Genomic DNA, 23,718 nt, shown 5'->3' on the forward strand with positions numbered 1-23,718 from the left:
ATCATGCTAGCATAACTTTCAGGATTCATAAGGGTTTCCTTAATAATGACACTTGATTTGTATGGAGAGAAAAATGTCTCTTATAAAAGGTAAAGACATTTCAAGAAACACAGAAAAACTGGTGTTAAACAAATTTGAATGTGGTCTTTTTCTTCTCTGCCAACAAACTAAGCAAAAAATACCTGTAGTGACCTTTTAAGATTAATACATCAAATGAGAAGATACAGATATTTCCGTAGTTCAATCAAATTGGACTATACTATTTGTTATATCCTTAAGAGAGGGTTCTTTACACTTTTAAAGTAAAAAGTCTACACAGGGCAGAATTACGAAATCTTATTTACTAAAGTTAGGACTCAATTCAAATTTTCAAAATTTTAACCAACTGCTTCAAGGAAATCAACTTTTTAAGGTAACCCATCAACCCTGAAAATTTTAGTCACACCAGATTTTACTTCAAAGAAGATAAAACAAGTCTAAAATTTAGTCATCTGTGTTTTCAAGTTCTTCAAATTTTCCATGTGACATTGCTTCTTGGAAAAATTCAGAAGAACCTGGACTTTCTTTTCCATTGCTGTTTACTCTTCGCCTTTTGGCAGGTCTCTCACTTTTTTCATCAAAATCATTTTCATTTCTTGCAGTCATATGGGCAAGTTTTGGGTCAGTGGTACGGTTATCTGTTTCATAACCATTAGTATCCATATCTGCATGAAGTGGTCTCTTATTTCCACCTGTTGGTCCATTAACATGTAACCCTTCAACTTTGATTTCTTCTTTGTTCAACATTTCACCTGGTCCATTAGATGACACCCCTACATTGGAAGAAACGTAAGTGAAACTGCTAGTATTAAAAAGCTAACTTTTACAATATTCTAAAACAGCTATTGTAAAACAGCTTTTCATCAAGGATGAGAGGTGTCTAATCTATGTACATATGGTCTGAACTCTGGCTCTATTTACTGAGTGTGTCACCTTGGGCAAAAGTTACTTACATTCTCTGTATCTCAGTTTCACCACATATACAGTGAGGGTAATAAGAGACTTACCTTACAGGTTTGTTATGAAAAGTTAATAAATGTAAAGAATTAAGAACAGATTCTGCCCTATATTAGGAGCATGCTGGTGTTAATGTAACAACAAACAAGCACTGGGTCCAGTAGTCTAAATAAGCTAAATTAAAGCAAAAATATGCACAAATTAGCAAAATGGTAATACCTTTCTAAAACTATGTAAAAAAAAAACAAAACCAAAAACATTCTTTAGAAGCTTGAGTTTTCTACTGCCATATAAAATAACATGACTTTTATTCTTTTTTAAGATTTTATTTATTTATTTGATAGAGATCACAAGTAGTCAGAGGGGCAGGCAGGGAGACAGGAGGAAGCAGGGACCCTGCCCATGTGGGGCTTGATCCCAGGACCCTGAGACCATGACCTGAGATGAAGGCAGAGGCTTTAACCCACTGAGCCACCCAGGCGCCCCCATGACTTTTATTCTTAATGTAAGAATAAAGGTATTGTGCTTTAAGGGTAAAGATCACACATTTACCTAAATGGATTTAAGTAATCTGTCACAATATTCAAAAATTAACACTTGCATTGTCCAAACATACACTTGAAAGTCATAAAAGCAAACATAAATTCCTCAGTAACAGGTTGAGAAAAGAGAGTAATTATTTGTTAGAAGTTACAGTAAAAAAGGCACTTAGAGTTGACTGCGAAATGAACTAGCCATTTTGGATACTTAATGTAAATACAAAATGTGCTACTGAGATAGTTAAATTTTAACTATATGAAAAATATATTCAGTATAAAAGATGAGCCTCAAAATGTTACATTTTGGTCAAAGAAAATATTCTATGTCCCCAACTCAAAAGTGCACTCAAATCATAAATGCATACAGGGATTATGCACCAGGATGCAGAAGAAATTATACTGCTATAGTAAGCCCAAAGAGCTATGTGACAACTGTGAGCAAGTAAAAAAATAAGATCTTAAGACACTAAGCCCCTTACGAAACAAATAAAATTGCACTGGAGAATTCCTTCCTTTCCTTGAAAAAACGTGGGAATCTTGATTATGGGTACCTAGGTGAATGGCTTCTGGGCTACTGAATATAACTAACTTATAAATACCTCCTTAGGTTAACTGCATATTCTCATCAAATGGTTAAAAAAGAAAACAAAGGGGCACCTGGGTGGCTCAGTGGGTTAAAACCTCTGCCTTCGGCTCAGGTCATGATCCCAGGGTCCTGGGATGGAGCCCTACATCAGGCTCTCTGCTCAGCTGGGAGCCTGCTTCCCTTCCTCTCTCTCTGCCTGCCTCTCTGCCTACGTGTGATCTCTGTTTTAAATAAAACCTTTAAAAATTAAAAAAAAAAAGAAAACAAAAAGAATTTGATAAAGTAGTATCAATTATATGTTTCCCTGAGCTTCTTGCCCTAGTCTCAAGGGCAGACCCTTAGCTTCTTATTCTATCTCAGGATAGCATTAGACCACATGCCCTCGAACCTGTTTAGAACCAAGAAATGGCTGCTGAGCCCTCTTTTTTGTTTGTTTGGCTTGTTCCTAGGGGGGAAGTAGTGAGGGAATAGAGAGGTGTCATCAAATGAACAAAGTATATTCACTCCAGCAGTGCCATTGTGAGACCAAAAGTCAGAATAAGGGATAATCGTTCAGTGTTGTTCTTCTAGTTTCTGTCAGGGAGCTTAGCTCTCCACTGGCCCTCCCATAAGACGGTTATATCTGAATGCAGGTGCAGAACTTATCTCTAAATTCACTGGTTTTTCTCCTTTATTAGTCTCTGCTTGGCAACTGTCTTACTTAGGAAGACCATTTTAATTAAAGCAGAAATCAAAATAATTCTCTGATAGGTCTTCCTTATCACCACAGTGATCTTTGGTCCACTGTATATTTTAAACATTAACTGAACCTCAAACGTAATAGAATTCATATGCTTTTTTCTCACTGAGATAAAAGTAGAAATGTTTCTGTATAGTATTAATGCAGAACCTGACACCTCCTTTATCTTTTTTCATCCTTCAAGGTTATTACGCCATCAGAGAGAAAACTATTCAAAACTGTGCCCTTGTTATCTTCTTTGCACCAAATGCTTAAAGTATTTTCCGGATAAAGTGTTACAGCTTTCAAAGTAATTCATAAATACCTGTGTACTCCTGATGTGAAATGGCTAAATGGCTGGTGTTTTGGTCTAAGAGTTAACAAGAATATTCTATCCAAGCATCCCAACTTATTAAGAAAATTGATGCTATGCAAAAAGAATAAATTCCTTAAAAGAAATGGTCACTATTGACGGTTTGCTTTTATTAAACTTAGTTTTTAGTGACATCAACAGTTCTTTACAATTTATATTCTCTGTTAGTATATATGTATGTTGTATTTGTATGCCCATTCTGTGGGTATTTATAATTACTATTTTTATAACACCTGCATTGGAAGTTTAATACAAGCCAAAACTAAATTACCTGGGCTACTAAAAGTGCCCTTCATCATGAACAAACGAAAGTACTTTTCTCGTTGCTTACCATTCTGATTACTATTGCTGATAGTGCCATCTTCTTTCTCAGACTGGCTGTTACTACTATTTGAGGCAGTTGGGGGAGGGGATGGTGCTCGACTAGATGCTGCACTTTCACTTTCATCTAGAAGACGATCCATGTAATCCCTTAAAATTTAAGTGAAATAATAATTACTTTCTTATATTAAAAAAAGCTGAAAATTAAAATTGAGGTTAAATTTAGAAGGCTTTATTAACAAATATGTCCTAATTTTCACTTACATTTATTCCAGTGCCTCATCTACCTCACCAGCATCTGAACATTTAAATGGAAAAATGCATAAGGACTTTAGACTAGCAAATTTTAGACACCTATATGAAGGTTTAAAACTTTTAAAACTATAGGTAAGTGCTCAGAGTGGCCCAATTAAAATCAGAGGATCTGTAAGTGAAGAGAGGGATGGTGCCAATCAGCAGTAGAGAAGAATTTCTGCACAAACACAGATTGAAATTTTAAAGCTCCTAAAGATTATGTGATGGCTATAGCAATTCCTGAAAGACAAATTAGGGCCTACAAATGAATCACTTCCCTGAACTTTCTTGGGTAACTTCTGTATTACCTTTCTGCTAGATCTGAGCTATAAGAGGCTAGTAAGTTCCTCAGCTTATCTGCTGGCTTAGTCTGCCAGCCTACCATTAGAGGGGAACTCACTTCCTTAAGTTACTAAGTTATTCCTGAACTATATGGTATGGGAGGACAGCTGTATTAAGTGACTTTGGGTTGGGTTTAGAAGATCTGGGCTAAAATACTTCTGAGGTTTCCTAGTGTCTTTACCTAGAACATTATGTATGTATCTATGACACAGAGTTGTTGCACAAGATGTGTGCAGGGAAGTGTTTTTTTAAACTGAAGTGCTACTAAGTCATTAGAATAAAGGTCAGCGAACTATGGCTTATGGGCTGGCCACTGGTTTTGTGAATAGTATTTTGATGGGACAGAGTCACATCCACTCATTTACATAGTATCTATGACTGCTTTTGCACAACAGCAAAGCTGGATGGCTGCAAGAAAGGCCGAAGGCTCGCAAAGCCTAAAATATTTACTCTAGCTCTTTATGGGGAAAATCTGCTGATACCAGCGCTGGACTCATCCCTCAAAGGCAGGAATTTTAGTCTTTTTTTTCACCACTGCACCACCTGTGCCTAAGTTGTGCATGGCACAGAGTAGAAACTAAAAAAAAAAAAAACAAAACAAAAAACCCCACAACAACAACCCGTAAAGCCATTATTTTAAAATTCCCCCCCCTAAAAAAATTCCCTCAGAATAATTTTAATAGAAATATTAAGACAAATCCTTAGACTTTCTGAGCAGGTAAGTAAAAATGCTTGTAAGTAAACAATGGAAAGGTTTAGGATTTTACTAAAAGTCTGTGGCAATAGTCTACAACAGACTATTAACTGTAACTGTAATATCAAACTACATGATCACACTGTCCCCTGGGATACAGGGATATAATGAATATAGGGACTTGAAGCTTTCAACAGTCTGAGTCAAAACACATTATCAAAGAAATGTATATAACCATGAGCTAATCAATTTACCATTCTAGGCCTTATTTTCATGCCTATAAATAGATGGAATTAAATTTGATGATATTTTAGTTCCCCCCTTCAGCTTTTTGCCATGCATCATAATTCTAGAACAATTATGTAAAAAATTGGAACCACACAGAAACACAAATGAGTATGAACACAAAGGGATTTCAGAAGGTAAGACTAGTAAGAACAGATGATACATGATGAGGAACTGTTGGAAATAAATTTGGTATGGTAGGGATGGATAATGGGGGATGTGAAAAGCCAAGCAAAGAAACTAAAATTGACTAGATATGGCAATGATATTGTGAAAGAATTATTATTTCCTAAAGATTAATGGCATCTACAATGCTTAAGGAAGGAGAAGAGTCAGGTGGGCCATCCAGGAGGTTGGAGTAGCATTCAGATAACCAGAATTATGATGGGTTAACTTTTAGTTTAAAAAAAAAAAAAAATTATTTGCAAGGCTTCTATAGTAAAGTCTCTAATTTGCATACGGCTACCAGTTCTTCCTGGTGGTGACTAAGAGAAAATCTGCAGGAAGATCTTTGCAAAGGTTGTTTGTAAGGCATAAAAATGGCTAATGTGCTTCATTCTGGTGAACAAATGGAAGGTAAAAATGTAACAGAAAAATGAACAAATAACTTTCAGGATAATGTGCTCTAAACTATGGATTTTGACTAAAAAAAAGATGAAAAAACTCATATTTCTGTCTTATAATAACTGAATGTTTTGTGCACTAGAAGTGCAACTCTTAACAGAAGGAGGTCCTGGAAGCAAACTGAAAAGAATCTTCATGTTTATAGAAAACCATAATTTCTCCCTATTTGGGCAGTAACGTATAGTCCAGTCACAGCTTCTTATGGAAGATGTAGCACAGCTAAAAGGGATAAATTGGAGTAAAACATTACAGTTCCATCAATTAAAAAAAAAAAAAAAAAACCACCAAAACACTTATGCCTACAAAACCACAGTATTCTCGCCTGGGGGAAAAAAGCTGTATTTGTTCACTTCATACCATTATACCAAGGGATCACTGTAAAATCGTAAAGCATGAGAAAAGAGATGATATGGGATTACTTTTAACTGCAGCTACTCCACCTACTGAATACTTAACCTTAAGAGGAATCAAGGTTACAGATAATAAGGATCTTCAAAAAGTTTCTGGAAGCTATGGAGAGATTATTAGAGAAACTCAAATGTTTGGCAGCACATCCCTACCTAACCTGTTGAGCTTGACAGCACAGAGGACCAACTAAGCCAGCCCACAACACTTCCCTTGGTGATGCTTTCTGAAAGAGAAAACTGGATGAACCATGGGTCTGACCCAGCATGGCAATTCTTATGTTCTTATTGCTGGTGACGTCAGATTGCCTGCAGTTCGTGTGTGAACATTATTTCTGAAATGGGTGAAAAAAATGAAAGATGTTACTATTGCTTTTCCCTACAGAATAGCCTGAAAACTGACTATTTCAAGATAAACTCTGAAGACCAGATAGCTGCATCTAGTTCTACATCATTATACCTCAATGTAACCAATATATCATGAGAAAAATTAACTCTAAATTTATAACATTAAGCAATTAGATCAAATTTGGAATGCTATGTATGAAATTCAACTCTAGCCATCATGAGCTTTGAATAATGGGAGATGAGGCACAGAGCCCAGTGTCCAATGATTTCCAGGGCAATCATACCCATTTATTCTCTTTTAAATAAATTTGCTTTGGATTTTAGAGTGTTTGATCCTCCAGGAAGTGACCAGAAGAGACACCTGTAAATGAACATGACCAGGAAACAGTCTAGCGTAGGAGTTTGCAAAGCACAATCAAATATGCATATAAGCACATCTTTCAAAGGCAGTTATTTGGCCAATCCTAAGAAATTTACTGGTACACACTGACCAAATGAAGTCACAACTCAGCATTATTTTTATTCTGTAAACAGCAGGAAATAATCAAGGACAGAATGGTGAAGTTTAATTCCACCTAAGCAATTCATCAGCATTTTAGAGCACCTCAATGAGAGACGAAGGGTTCATTCAATACTTGATGTATTTAAGTAACAAATTATTAGTGGCAGCAGGGACAGTTTATTTTTCCAAAGCTAGACTGAATGAGGCTAAGAGATTCTGGTGCATGACGACCGGTACAGGCATACAAAGCATTTTGTATGAAGCCTACATATAATAACCCACACTCCCTATTTTACTGGGAGTAAACTAAAGTTGCAGGACTAATTATTAAATATTTCTGTTAAGGGAAGGTTTCAAGGAATCAGGGAAAAGGAAAGTCACTATGGACATGTTCTTTCCTCTTTAAAAAAACTTTGTAACAAAAAAGAAAACGAAGTTTGACCTGATGTATTCTCTCTCTATATTTTCCCTTTTATACCATCTATACCCAAATCTTGGTTTGGTTCCTGGGATCAAAAGTAGACTGGACAAGGAGACAATAATTTCCATTCCTTTTTAAAGGGCCTTTATTAGGCAGATAGCCATATAGCTTTTGAAAAGAGTCTCTTTCCTATTCTCACTGTGCTCACAGTATTATTAGATTAAAACTATGTGCTTATACTGAATGGAAGAGAAATTAACAAAAACATGCTTTACCAGCTGTTATGATCCATTTTATTTCCTGAAAACATACTCTTACATTTGCCTTATTGTCTCAAGCAATATTAATTATAGTTCATAATCTTTCATAAGATACTGAAAAGTCTAAATTCCTATGAAAATATGTCTATAAATGGATAAATTTAAACAAATGTAAACTTTTATCATACTGAAAAAGATTCTAAAAAATTACAATTTTCAAGAAAAAATTCAAGAGCAAAAAATATAGGACTCAACAGAAAAAATACACTCACGTTACACCAGGATGAAGATTATATTTCTTTTTTCCAAATCGTGTTTGCTGAGCAAAGAAATCGTAACGTTCAGATTTTTTCCACATATAATAGAATGCTACACATTCACCAACTGACCTTGTTCGAACCTGTAAGAAACAGTTATTTTTAAGAATTATCTCCTCCTTAAAGGAGTTATTTCATGAAAAATATCTGGGTCTGAAAACAAATCTGTATGTACCTTAAGTAATATATAATACATTATATAAAATATTAACACTGCAGCAGTTTTCTTAAAAACCACACTTTCCAAACTCCCATTGAGAGAAATAATACACTGGCAACAAATCTTCAGATATTTAGTATTATACTTTTTAAAGAACTATATTAATTTATCATAAACACTCCTCTATTAAAAATATCTGGAAGTGTCATTTAAGTTAAAATTAATATTATAAACAGTGTGCAAATACTTTTACTCACAGAGTACCTAGGGGGTCTACCTTTAAAAATTCCATTTAAAAGATTCTCTTAGTAGTCCCACCAGAGATCCAGACTCAGTTATTTTATTTTCTGGAAAGGCTGAGACTATTCCATAATGAGTTGGAAAGTACTGTAATAATGCCAATTCTAATTCATTGTTTATTAAGTTACTCCAGTAACTGTGCTATATTTGTATGAATGAATGATTCCCCTTCCATAAACGTTCAGCACCAATGGGACTGGCAAATGATGTGGACAACTTGCCTCTTTTTCCTACTTAGCTTGGATAGCTGTGGGGGGGTGTGTGTGTGGTGTGTTTGTGTGTGTGTGTGTATATAAAAATACTGGGAATTTAAAAGGAAAAAAAAAAAGCCATCTCTGTGAGTGCTGGGATGCAAGACCATATTGCTCTAAGCCATAAATTTCTAATCCCGAAATAGGTATCCTGTGAGACTGACTGCACCTCAAGTCAATTTGATGACATCCTCATTTCACTACTTGACATACATTTTTCTTTCTTCCCTATGCTTGCACTTTACAAATTTGGCCCATGTTGCTTTAAGACTGAAAGCTAACAAGGCTTTTTTTCTTTTTTAAGTAATCCTCTCAAGCTCTTTTTTTTCCCCTCCTTTAGAATCTTATTTCTATATAGACATAAGCGAAGTCAATTGTACTTTACTGAAAGCAAAAATTGGAAAGATATTTTGGGGGCAAGCAATGTTGACAATATTATGAAAAATTTTCAGTAAAGTAAACCTAGAACTCATGATTAAGATTCAAACTTCAATTCCAGGTATAAAAACAAAGTCTTAATGTTTTCACTGGACCATTCTCCTTAAAGAGTAATAGTCCTCTTTCTGTTCACTGTAACTAGTATATTGGTATAGATAGGTCAGTTGACTTCTACACGACTGAAACATCACCATCCCAAATATTTATAAAGAAATGGTCTTAGTTTCAATATTACGTAAAAAGACTGTTTTGGCTAGTTGTTTCAAGTTACGTATTAAGTTTTTACTCCCTAAAAAAAAGGGATTTCTAGGGGTGTGGGGGAGGTTCTTGCTTCTGCTAGCTATCATATCAGCTTATCACTCCCAGAGTCCCCTCCATAGATAATCCATCATGGTTTGGTTAATATAGTGTTTGAGTCCAAACACTATATTAATCTAGGAAATCTAGGAATGCTAGAAAACTCTTATCCCAAAATGTTGCTCCATTCAACTATGAAACAATACCTTTTTTTTGTTTGTTTTTACAATCAGAAACCTATGTGTCTAGTCATCAGTATAATGCACCCTGTTCATAGACTATTCCCTATGCTTGAAGTAATCAGATGATTTGGACACAACACTAAGAGGTAGGATACATTTCTGATACCAATACTAAGACTCAAAATTTCTTATTAGTCATTATGTCTGATGTCAAATACCAAAATGCAACAAGATAATCAAGAATAAATTAGCTAGGGGCACCTGGGTGGTTCAGTCGGTTGAACATCCGACTCTTGATTTAAGCTCAGATGATCTCAGGGTCTTGGGATCGAGCCCCATGCCAAGCTCTGCACTAGGTGTGGAACCGGCTTAAGATTCTCTCTCTCTCTCTCTCTGCTCCCCCATGCCTACTCTCTCTCTCTCTCAAATAAAATAAACAAACTAGTTAATGCACAATAAAAGTAAGAAAAATTAACTCACAGGATTTAAAATCAACTATTTATAGAACACAAAATACTGTTAAATGTGCTGAAGCAAATTAAGTGGACACCAATCACACCAAGATGTATAAAAAGAAGAATGTGGTGACAGACTACTTAGAACTCAGCCAACACCATCCTAGACAAGCCATCACTCAAAACTTAGGTGCTTTCTTTAAGGAAACATGTAAAGCCACACTCCTTGTCATTTCTTTTTGCTAAAAATGTGGTATTTATATAAACCAAGAAATTACTTAATTTCCTCCATTTAAGCTCTGAGATTTTAATTTTGCACATTCTACTTTCCCACAGAAACAACACATCTTTCTATTCTATATAACTACAGTTCCTACTAAAAATCTCACCTGATTTTAGTTTTAAGAGAATTAAACCTAAAAATAAATATGCAAGTAATTATGAAGTTCTTTTGGGTATACACCAACACTGTATAATTGGTATTATTAATATGGAATGATAAATGAATCATGTTAAGTAAAATTGTCAAATTATAAAATTATAATGTATAATAAAGTTGATTTATTGAGATATTCTTCTGGAAAATTAAATTTTAATTACAGCCAAATTAAATTTAAGTATCTGATTTTAGACACTCAGCACTTAAATAAATGTAAAAGATGTTTTAATTGTAAATAATGTCACATTAAAAACGTTTTGAAGTTTCAAGATTAAAGACCAGTCCTTTAAAAAATCTGTCACAAGTTTGTGGAAAACAACTTTAAGTGATTACTCTGTATACAAAGATTCCACCCAGAAGTTGATTAACGTATCAGTGCAATTCTTTTTTTTTTTTTAAGATTTTTAAAAATTTTTATTTATTTGACAGACAGCGAGAGAGGGAACACAAGCAGGGGGAGTGGGAGAGGGAGAAGGAGACTCCCTGCTAAGCAGGGAACCCAATGTGAGGCTCGATCCCGGGACCCTGGGATCATGACCTGAGCTGAAGGCAGACACAACAACTGAGTCACCCAGGTGCCCGTTTATCAGTGCAATTCTTTTTTTTTTTTTTTTAATATTTTATTTATTTATTTGACAGAGAGACAGGTCACAAGTAGGCAGAGAGGCAGGCAGAGAGAGAGGGAGAAACAGGCTCCCCACTGAGCAGAGAGCCCGATGCGGGGCTCGATCCCAGGACCCTGAGATCATGACCTGAGCCGAAGGCAGAGGCTTAAACCACTGAGCCACCCAGGCGCCCCTATCAGTGCAATTCTTAAAGGCTAATATCATGCACTGAAAAGTCACTTGGTAAACAGATTCCAGAAAATATAAGCACGTTTATAATTCCCTAAAAATATGTTAAAACATTTGAAGGTAATAAAAATATAAGATGATCTGTATTAACTAACCAACTTTTTATAAAAGGGAGAACATTATCATTACTTACTTTATTGGCCTGAATCAAATGAAAATCCTTTCCGTAGGCCTTTAGCCCTTGTTCAAAATTTCTACACTCTTCTTCTGTCCAAACAGATAATTCCTCTGACAAAATGAGGGAGAAAACTGTTATAAGCAATTTTCCCCTAAACAGTGCATATACACAGTTATAAATAAAAATATAAGTTTTCTAATAACAATAAGGGAAGTATTTCACTCCTGAGCTCTATTACTGATGGCTGCAAAAGATGAAGTGACAAAAATCCTGTATTTAATAAAATTTTGGATGATTTGGTCCCTAAATTCTTCAACATTAACTTGGACCACCTTTCTCCTTTATAATCTAACTATATGAGCCACCTTTAAATTCCTTAAATTCGCTATGTTCTTTCTCACTTTAGATTTTTGTGATGTTGTTCCCTTAGTCTAGAATCATTTTCTGCCTCACCACCCCCTTTTCACCTAGCTAATTTGTTCACATCCTAGCAAAAATATCACTTTGTTCTATAAACTTTCCCTAACAGCCTCTTTCCCCAAATCAGGTTAAGTCCTACTGCAATAAATTAATTATACCCTCTAATTTTCCTTGAAAGAACTCATAACTATTTTTCAGCTCCCCCTACCTAGGCTCTAAGCATCATGAGTGCAGGACTTTGTTCACAATTATGTCCTCAGAACTTAACTTACCAGGTCCTCCAATTTTTGCTGAATGAATAAGTATCTTGTTTGCTATGTAATGTCATATAAATAGTGCTCTTAGTGAAGCAGGGTGGGAGCCAATTTAGAGTACAAAAACAAAAAACTGGATTTTGGTTATGGCTTCATTGCTTATAAATTATGTTTGCCTTAGCAAAGGTACTTCAGTTTAGAGACCTCAGTCTCATCATTTTGAAAGCAAAGTTATGACCATCACATTCCAGAGTTCATAGGGCTATTATTAACAAGATCAAATAAGAAAATATTTAATAAAAATGCCTTGAAATTGAAAGGCATCATGTATTTTTATTTTAATTGCCATATTTTTCCAAAAAGAACGAACAGTCCTAATCCCATTTCCCATAATGCTTGTTATATACAAGTTATTTAACAAGTTACAACAAGTTATTATTCAGCAAATATTTACTGATTTCAGAAAGATCAGTATTATTAAACTTAGGATATACCTACACAGACTAAAGATCTTAAGCTTATTAAATTTCTGCTAAATCATGAAAAAAAATGTATTTACACTTACCTCTAGCTGCTTTTACATTAAATCTTAATCTTCTCAATGCTTCTTCTGTGTCAAAATTGCATTTAACCAATTCATATAATGCCTAGAAAAATAAAAGCCTTCAGTATGTGACCCAGACTATGAAAAGTTCAAGGCTACAATTTCTTAAAAAAGTAAAAGCTCTTCCTGAATTCAGTATTTCTTTTCATCATTTCTGGAAGACAAATAATTCTAGGTATGCAACAGAGCACTAAAGAAAAACAAATTCAATCTTGATAACTGACGCTTCTAAATATTTAGAAAACAGATAAGCAAATACTCTAACTTGGCAGCTACAGTACCTCAGAAATTTAAAAATGAAAACTGTTCTATAAAAATCACAAAACCTGTCTTTTTGGCTTTTTTGCAGTTCCTTTTCTAATTCTTAAAAAAAAGATAATGCTTTTATTAGGTTCATGGCAGGCACTGGTCTACTATATATATCCCTGATAACTTCATTCCAAATATGTACTCCCAACACTGATGATATTTATACATTCTTAGGGATATCCAAAGGAACTTCAAAAATCCTAATAAAATGTATATGCAGGCAAAATGAGATACCAGATTTTTGTTTATTGTAGCTGAAATCACACTCATGAAGCGAGTACAATAGCTATTTCAGATTCCCCGCTGGTGACAGTATAGGAATTTTGGTGTCTAGAACAGTAACAGTGAATGTGACAGCACTTACATCTATAAATGTAAATATATAAAACATATTAAAATATATGTGGTTAATTTATTTTGGGAAAATCTTACAGTATTTTTTAAAATTGAACTTTAGTAAAAAAAAGCTGTATTATATTAGCTCCAGGTGTACCATATGGTGACTGGACAACTGTACACAGTATGCTATCCTCACCAGAGGGGTCACCATACAAGGTGACCTTATCACAATACCACTGACTATATTCCCTGTGCTATACCTTTCCTCCCCATGACTTATTCATTCCATAATCAAACAGTTACTTCTTACTCATGTACCTGTTCATTGTCTTTTATGTGAGATCCTTCAGGAATTGCTTCTACACCTTTCTCATCACCTGTTCTTCTAGATGCATCCTTAAGAAATACAATCACTTTATCTTCTGGTAAGTACTCAGGGTCCCACAGGAGCTGATCATCATTTTCATATACTAAATTAGTAAAACATAATGTTAAAAAAAAAATGCCAAAAATTGTTCAAGTTTGTGTTAAAACACTATCACTGACCAAATAACTAACACTTAGGAGCCAAAATATTGATTACTGAGAGGTAAAAAACATGGTCCTAGTATTTGCCTAACTTTGTTCTTGGGCCATATTTGTAGCCTAAGTGATTTAAGCAATCTAAACAGAGAGATGCCATTTGATAGCTCTTCACTGGAAAGCTAAGATGACAACTTGAGTTTACCAAGCCTAGGTCTCTTCGTTTGTAAAGCACCACCACCGCTTACTATCTTTATGACCTTGGGCAAGTTACTTCCTGCTCTCTGCCTCATCTGCAAAAACAACACTATCACACAGGGTTGTAAAGATTTAAAGCACTTTAAGACAATTCTGGCACATATTAAGGTTCAATGGGTATTAGCTATGATTACTATTTTTGAAATAGGTCTAAAGGAATGCGCACCAATGTCAACATGGTTTATTTCTTGGTGGTAAGATTTGGGATCATTTTTCTTCCTTTTATATATTTTTCTATGAAGCTTAAAATGTATTACAATGAACATAAGTCATTTTCATAAAACGAGAGTCTTTCCTTTTCTAAAAAAAAAAGCATTTAGCTTTCATCAGAATTTCCATTAGAGTAAGATTAAAGCCTAAATGCTATCACAATTTTAAAAGTGAAAGGAAAGAAGGAAGACCTAAGATGAGAGCAATTCAAAATGACAGGAAGATGATAATGTAGACAGAGTTAAGGAATAGTCACAAGATAGAAAGAAATACCAGAAAAGTGGCACGATCGCAGCTAGGGGAAGAAAAGGTTTCCAGGAGTTAAATGCTGTTAAATGGCCAGTATGAAAACTGAAACAGGTATGCTGGATTTACTAACAAAGGAGGTAAATGTTTCAAGAGCTGTTTTTGTAAAAAGATGGAAGCCCAGGCCACACTGGAGATGATGGAAGAATAAATGGAAGGGGAAGAAAGAAAGCAGAGAACTCTTGAATCAAAAGTTCAGTTTTAAGGGAAGAGATGGGGTAGCCAGAGAGGAAGTATAGAGTTGAAGAAACTTTCTGGTTTTGTTGTTTTTAAACACAGGAGTCAATCATTTGAGTGCCAACAAGAAGAGGCCAGCTAAAGAAAAACTGAATTTAAGAGACAGAGGATAACTGAAAGTGTCAAAGTTCCTTGTGTTATAAAAAGGGAATTAACAGCCATTAAGCATGTCCTATGTATCAGGAACTATGTTAGGTGTTTTCATATAAATTACCATGTTCCAGACTCCACCCCAACTATACACCTTTAAAATATCCTTCTACCTTTCTGTTCCCCGAAACAGATACTCTTCTTTAAAATACAAGGACAATCTCAAGAAAATTTTCCTCAGTAAACCTCATTCTTTTTCTAACTTGCCAGTACAATCCTAATCAAACTCTAAATTGTAAAAATACAATTATTTTAAATTAATAAAGACTATTGATTTTGTTCTCTGCTTAGCCTCTGTTCACTGAAGCAGGTAGACTATAGCTTTTATGTTCTTGAGACTGATGGGTGAAAGCCTTACAAGGAAAACCTAAGAAACGCGGAAAGTGGGTCCCTGAGTCCTCAGTGTTCTCCCACGTAAATATCCCTATATTGGGCTTATAAAACAAGCCCAAGTGATCTGGAAGATATTTCTGGAATCATTCTGTAAGTTTCAGATTGCCACAGGATACAGATACCCTAGTTAAGCTGAATACACAAACATCACCAGATGGCACCAAATGACAAGCCAGACCCTGACCCTGAGAATACACCTAATTTTATACAAGTACAACATACTGAAAAGTAACCATGGATGAGAACAATTAGCATTTCCATACAGAATAAACTTCTCCCTTTACTGGTTTCAGAAAGAGACCAAATTATTTTCCACTTAAGTTTCACTCTAACAAAATAAGACTTTTGACTGTGCTCTAAATAAAACAGGCAACACAGTTGATTTTTATTAAGTATCTATTGTAGAACAACTAAATACCAAGAAATCGGAATATCAGAAAAATACCACTGTGGTAAAACACACTAGAATAAGAAGGGAAATAACATCTATAAATATATGAAGAGAAAAACTCTATAAAAGCAACAACAAAAAAAAACAAATACCCTTTATCATAATATGAAACATATGAAACATGAACATGCAGGATTTCAAAAGATCACAATCACTGAAATGTAATAGCACCCTCTGAAACTATTGCTTTCTGAATGAATTACAAAGCCTAAACACTAAAATCTTTTTTAAAAAGGAAAAATATATGATGGCAGATATAATTCACATGTGATTACAAGTGGGAGTTCAGGAGACAAGAGCACACAAGTTTAGTTAGGGAAGTGCTTATGATGGCACTTTAAGAAGCCTGACAAACAAACAAAATGGGTTGTCAAAATAATTCAACAAAGTTCACTGGGTGTGTGTGGTGGTGGTGGTGGGGAACTAATGTAGAAAGCTGAGAAACCACCACCAAAAAACCACAAACTTCTGCAATCTTGGAAATTAATTCCCAATGAATAAATTTATATTAACTTCCAGTTTTAGTTTTTAAAAAAAGTGTTATTCTATTTTTAATGCCTAAGTAAAAACTCAACCTAATCAATATATTATGAGGAAGAAAATGCCAATCTATAATCAGCTATGGTATAATAATGAGGTTTACAACAAAAATGGTCTTAAAAGGTCACATTATGATTAATGACCTATATTTTAAGTTGTCCAGCTGAGGTTTTCCTATGTATAAGCTAAATGAACTGCCTTTTTAATTATCACATCAACTAAGGATAATACATGTTTCAGTAACTTAAGAATCAATAATTTGTCAAATGTCCATTAGAAATGACGATTTACATGGTCCTTTGCTATTCACTGCTTCCTAATTCCCAGCCATCATTTCCTTACTCTAAAACCCCATCAAGAAAGCATGAAAATTCGGCCAGGAAATATCTTAGCTCCTTTATCTTCTTGACCTTTATCCCTCAAGGTAGCCCAATTAATTCTCAATCAATCTAGTCCAGGGTTCTCAACCTCAGCAGTACTGACACTTTGGGCAGATAGTTCTTAGTTGGGGAGTAGAGGTAGCAGCCCTCTCTGGGTTCTAAGATGTTTATCAACATTCAATTCAGTCTTATCACAAAAGCTGCAGTGTTCAGTTCAGTACATGAAACAAAACACACACAGAACTGAAAAATCATGCTTTTCATCTACTCAACACTTCTTTGGTAATTAAATCCTTTCCATCTGGTCTGAGTGTGGCAGACACCACACCCTGGATCCCCAAGAACAGATAAATGAGCCAAGGAAAGCCAGAATACTCACTCTTCTCTCTGGTCACAGTAATTCCTTCTGGCTCAGTATGACTCAAGCTGAGTCAATAGAGGTTCTCTCTAGGACTTTTGGGGGAACAAAGGTGATGCAGAAGTTCTCATTTTTGTGGGTTCTCTAGCTACAAGGACAGTGTAAAGTGTAAGCCAGGAGCTCCCCAGAGCCATCTTAGCTTGTCTGGCAATGAACGAAAGAGGAAAAGGGAGGGACAGCTGATATAATAACCCCGAAATCCAGTTATATTTGAAGCCACCCAGAACCTTCCAGTTAAGCAATAGGTAGATTCTTTTTTGCTGAAGCTAACTGAATTGGGCCTTTGCCACTTGTAAGTAAAACAGCATAAACTAATGCTTTCTGAAAATCTGAATAATAATAATTACACCTAAATAATAGGTAAGATTAATTATCCACAGAACATTAAGGCCACTCACTGAGCACTTAAGATGTGCCGGACATGATGCTGTTAAAGTGACACATAAAAAAAATCACACGTAAATCCTCGTAACAGGCTCTGTAAATAAATGCTCTTTTATAGCTATTTTATAGATGAAGAGAAAAAGAAGCTAAGTAGATATGTCCAAGGCCCAATGCCTATGTACTGATCGAAGTTTAATGCCTCCATATCAGTTGTTAACATTATTCTGCATCTACCTAATAACTCAGCCACCAAATGTTTACTGAGTATCTATATAACAGAATCATACTAGGTATTAAGGATATAAAAATGAATAAAGAAATGATTATAATACACTGTGCTGAGCTTAAGCGCTAATTTACATAAATTTAGGAAAATGTCAATTGTATAGTTGAGACTGTAATAAAGGTTCAAAGGAAAAGGACTCAAACACAACTGTAACAAATCTTATTTATATCATTGTTTGAAACAGAAGTGATAACTGATGAAAAATATATAAACTACATGGAGTCTAGTAAAAAAAAAGAAATCCAGTATCAGAGGAAAAAATCTATCAATGTCTTTCCAGGATACTCCGTAATAGGGCTTCCTTGTATCAGTGAAAAAATTCTAGTCCATTTGTGTCAAGTAATTCCCACAGTGAAGGTAAAAAGTCTATTAGTTTTATGGCATTTTTATCAAAATCACTCAAACCAAATACTCTCCTTTTTGAATGTGTGCTCACCAAACCAATGAAACAAACTCTATCCTGTAAGGGAAAGAATGCACTAATCATCAATATCCCTTTAACAATTGTTTTCCAATGGTGTAGTTTACCTAAGTTGCACATGCGTTTGGTTTGTTTGCACAGGGTATCCTAAGTGGTGACAAATTCTGGGTATCATGACAAAAGTTTGAATTCCTAGAAATACAAAACTGAGGAAAGTCCCTCTACCACAGTGACCCCTCCCACATAGTATCACCTGCTAAACCTAGCCTGATCCTCACACAATGTAAAATGTTTAAGTTCATATGGTAAGAAAGCTTCGCAAATCATACCTTTCCTGAAAAAAAAATATATGTATACAACTGCTTTCTAAAATTATAGTAAAACTGAAAGCATTAAACCAAAATTTAAAACACTGAAAATTAGAGATCATGATCATTTACTGTGTCATCTGACAATGTTAAATAAAACATGTTAAAACAAACATGTTTTATTAAACATGTTAAAGCATGTTTAATAAAACAAAACATATTAAGAACATGTTAAATATAACATGTTAAATAAACATGTTAAAATAAAACAAAACATATTAAGAAATAAGTAAAACTACCTTAAGCTCTAACACTAACCTGCCACATATAAAACCAAGATACTTTCCTACCCACCTACAAAATACAAAATTTTCTAAGATAGACACTATTATTTTTCATAGTCAAAACTTTGTAAAAATTTCATAAATTAGAACTAATGTCTAACTTTCAGTTCTTTAGTTGGAGAAAGAACTCCATGTGAACATGTGCTAATCATTATATAGCATATAAGGAAAGCATAGTATTTAAAATTCAATGACAAAAATAAATACAAATGCCAATGGTTCACTTATTTTTGCATACAATTATGATATACTGACAAAACATATGCAGAAAATTTCACTATATAACAAAGTCACTCCATATAGGTGCCTTTAATATTCCTGTATGTTGCAGGTATTAACTTGAAAGCACAAGTTGTTACTGGTGTGTTAAAATATTTTTCTATCACTAGAATTTACTGGCCTGTGCTGTTCCTTTACTGTCTCTATTGACTACTTCCCTGAAAGCAGATATATACTTAATACATAAAGGAAGTTTTTGGAGAGAATATTAAAAAGGAAACAAAATAATTCTACCACTTTGAAAGGCTCTGCCTATGTAAACTGAAATGTGAAGAAAACAACTGAAATAAAAGAAATGAAGAAAGACTTCTAGCACTGTATGATCTCATACTACACATGAACTCCTTAAACACACACACAGAACATTCTTTCTGGTACTCACCCAAAGCAAATAATTGAAACAGACTTTAAGTCCTCAAATATTTTATGTTGCTGGAAGTTTGAGTATTTATGACTTACCTTATAATTTTTAGATAAAATGATGGAAAAATTATGTAAAAGTTAAGTATAGAAGTTGTTTCCCAAATTATTTTACAAATAAACAAATAACAAAGTACTCAATTTTAGTAAAAGTTTCAATGCTTAAAGTAAGCTTTTTATATCACTGTTTACTTGAGCTTTTTTTTAAAACCTAACAACTTCCCTTGACATAAAATAACTTTTAAATTTAAATTATACAGGTTATAAAGGGCTATTATTTAAAATACAAAAAAAAAAAAGAAATAAAAAGCTGGGATGTTTTAAGTCACTCAGTATCAAAAAGGCATTCATTTTTCTTGTTAGATTTCTATGGACAAACTGGAAAAAACAGTAAATATTTCTTCTTATAGAAATAATGGAGTCCTCTTTCATTAATCAATAGGGTAACAAATTGTCATGATCTTATTCCATTATATAGTAACAGTTCATCACTTCAAAAGCATGAATGCAAGCTGTATAACTTTATTAATAACCCACCTTTTTCATTTTCTTTGTATCTACAAATGCCAACTGGAATCTCTGCTTGAAACATGGAGCCCACCATAATCTCCTATTTAAAAATAACATGACACATTAGTAAGATCTAGTAACACAGATTTTATATCCATTTTCTAGCTTTACCATCTTCCTGGGTTTGTTCATGGTTTCTCTGTCATAAAAGACACAACCAATTAACTACCTCAGAGGAGTATTATGAGGATGAATGAGTTAATAATAGATAAGAGCTTGGATATGATTGGATGAAAACATTAGTAATAATGGGGTATAATGCAATATACACAATGAATACAAACTTTACTTCAAAATACGGAGAAAAAGAAGTAAAATGAATTCTTACAATTCAATTAAGATAACTGCAAGCACACTGAAAAACAGAAAATCCAATTCAGGTCCTTTAAGATACTTACAATCTAAACTATGGACCATGGGTCAGCATCATCAGGTCACCTGGGACACTGTTAGAAATTTAAACGCTCAGGTTCTACCTGAGACCTACTGAACCAGAAACTCCAGGGATGGGACTCAGCAAATAAGTGTTTCAACAAGCTGTCCAGTGATTCCAACACACACTTCAGTCTGAGAACCACAGATTTAAGGTAAAGAAAGTAACAAAAAGGGTTTGTATAAAGCTCAGTAGAGGTGAAATGGATGAAACTCTAAACCAAATGGATAAGCAGGTTAGTGCCTGACTTTCACAAAACAATACAAAATGAAAAAAGTAATGTCCCCAAAACATAATTAAATTTTATTTTAGGAAATGTGGTCATCAAATCTATATAGTCAAATCACAAATCAGAGGAAACTAGCTGTTCAGAAAGATAATGAGATCACCACCGACAAGATACTACAAAACAGAGGGACCAAGATTATCTGGTGGCTAAATGTTAGGAATAAATTTATTGCATTTTTAAAATAAAGAAGTAGGCAGGAAAGGGACAAGTTTAAGGTAAAAGTTTAACAGTTTAAATAACAGTTGAGGGGTGCCTGGGTGGTGCAGTCAGTTAAGCATCCAACTCTTGGTTTTGGCTCCGGTTGTGATCTTGCGGTTGTGAGATTGAGCCCTGTGTTGGGCTCTGCCCAGAGTCTCACCCATGTGCTCTAAAATTAATTAATTAATTAATTAAAAAATAAGTAACAGTTTAAGTAGTTCTTACCATTTGAAAAGTGCCTCTCTCCTATTTTTGTCAACCTACTGATACTAAGATCTCATTTTATCTGGTATAACTCCAAAGACATGCTCTATGTAATTAATTTATTGCTACACCTATATAGGAAAACCAGTCCATTTTCTAAAAAGAGTATCACATACAAATTTTCTCTGCTCTTACAGGAGAACTTTATCTTTTCCAGTATAAAAAACAAAAGAGTACCCTATCACCATTTCTTGTGCCTATTTTAACTTTACTCACCAGTTCCTACCAGAGAATAGACAGTTATGTTAGCAATCCTCTCTGTCTGAGGTACCTGTAAAATATCGATGCCTGGATCCATTCCAGACCAGTTAAAATTAATCTCTGGTTGAAAGCCCTGGTAATCAGAATTTAAAAGTTCTCTGATTCTAACATGGAGGCAAGTTTGAGAGCTTTTGGACTAGTATAAAAAAAAGACACTTCCTTTATCCTACTGAGTTTAGAACACTTCTTTTTATCTGCTGATTTGTTCTGAACGGAAAGGAAATTGGACTTAGGAGCATTATCTATCAAGTGTCATATGTATAATTTTCATTAAATCCTCACCAACTTCAACAAGGCTAAAATTTTTATTCTTGTATTATACCTGAGATGACACTCAAAGAAACTGTTCCTCAGGAATGTACTATTAATAAGTTGAGGCTATAAACTGGACTCAAATTTGATTTCAAGGCCATTTTCTCTACCCTAGTTTCTAGAAAAATTCAGTACCTTACAAGACATAGAAGATGAATCTGAATCTTGACAAATTTTACTACAACAAAATCATACTAAAATAAATAGTCTGGATTTACTGTGGCCTGTTTTATTACATAATTTTCCTGAGGAAGGAAATATTCCTCCATGTTCTCCCTACTCTGAGTTTTTGGTCTTTCATTAAAAATAAAATTTAAAAAATAATAATAAAATTAAAATTTTCATTAAAAATAGTAATACTTATTCAATATTACAATCAATACTCTAAAATTCTATGGTATACTTTCATACAATTTTATGCAATTTATTTGTATAATAGTATAATATGGCATACTTGTATACAATTTTACTTGTATACAATTTAAGTTGAAGAGAAAGAGAACACAGCTTAAGAGAAAAGATATATAAACTTGAATATACGGTAGAAATAACAGTTTAAGATGGCTTTTAAGGTTTTTAGCTCTTTTCATCATAATTTCTGCATGGTATAGGAATCAGAAAAAAACTATGGAGTGAAGAATGCTTGCCCAAATGGGCATAAATAGTGGGTAACTCTGTGGTCCTTGTTTTCAGTCTTCAGCCCCACCATTCATTCATCATTCACTCAAATTAATTAACACATAATGCACTGGGCTAACCTTCCCTTACCATTCTAACCCACACCTTCCTTTATCATTCTAACACACTGAGAAATATCTTTATTTTTGTCTACACATACATTTTAAAATTTAAATTCAATTAATTAACAGATTATTGGTTTCAGAGGTAGAGGTCAGTGATTCATCAGTTGCATAGAACATGTTCATTATAACACGTGCCCTCCTTAATGTCCATCACCCAGTTATCCCATCCCCCCACCCCCAACCCTCCAGCAACCCTCAGTTTGTTTCCTATGTTTAAAAATCTTTTGGTTTGTCTCCCTCTCTGATTTCGTCGTTTTATTGTTTCCTCTCTTCCCCTATGCAACTCCGTTTTGTTTCTTAAATTCCACATATGAGTGTGACCATATGGTAATGGTCTTTCTCTGACTGACTTATTTCACTTTGCATAATATGCTAAGATGTCTCTCTCTTCTAAACATCTCTTTGGAAATCCAGAAATGGATCAATTCTGGCAGAAGCCCACAATCCTTCATTTGAATACTTCATTATTCCTAATAGAAACTCTATGACATATTCTTTTATTTTAATTAGCAAGGATGTCAGCTTTTTTTTTAAGATTTTATTTATTTGTTAGCAAGAGAGGTGGAGAGCACAAGTAGGGGGAGGGGCAGGGGATAAGCTGGCTCCCTGCTGAGCAAGAAGCCCAATTTGGAACTTGATGCCAGCGCTGGGATCCTGACCAGAGCAGAAGACAGACACTTAATTGACTGAGCCACCCCAGGCGTCCCCCAAAACCAAAAAACTTTAAACCACCACCACCAACAGCAAAAAGCCACAGCAAAAACTCAAAACTATTAATGTATTAACTTATTAAACAATCATGACATAGAAAGTACAGAAAGTCCACTTGATTAGACT

General features: G+C 34.4%; 1 protein-coding gene across 19 annotated transcripts in view; it reads right to left on the reverse strand.

Annotated features, from left to right (window-relative positions):
• Positions 1 to 335: 335 nt before the first annotated feature.
• The window catches only part of MIER1 (MIER1 transcriptional regulator), a 60,753-nt gene continuing 37,370 nt past the window's right edge, over positions 336 to 23,718 (reverse strand). For 18 of the 19 annotated variants that reach the window (XM_045981568.1, XM_045981559.1, XM_045981548.1 and 15 more), the window contains 7 exons: positions 20,289 to 20,361; positions 13,763 to 13,914; positions 12,758 to 12,839; positions 11,534 to 11,628; positions 7,980 to 8,107; positions 3,544 to 3,683; positions 336 to 812 (listed from right to left, as the gene is read on the reverse strand). In XM_045981568.1, the coding sequence (XP_045837524.1) occupies positions 484 to 812; positions 3,544 to 3,683; positions 7,980 to 8,107; positions 11,534 to 11,628; positions 12,758 to 12,839; positions 13,763 to 13,914; positions 20,289 to 20,361 (999 nt within the window). In that variant the 3' untranslated portion in view covers positions 336 to 483. The other variant, XM_045981618.1, reaches the window with a different exon arrangement.

The sequence above is a fragment of the Meles meles genome, chromosome 1, assembly GCF_922984935.1.
Source record: "Meles meles chromosome 1, mMelMel3.1 paternal haplotype, whole genome shotgun sequence".
Classification (NCBI taxonomy): Eukaryota; Metazoa; Chordata; class Mammalia; order Carnivora; family Mustelidae; genus Meles; species Meles meles.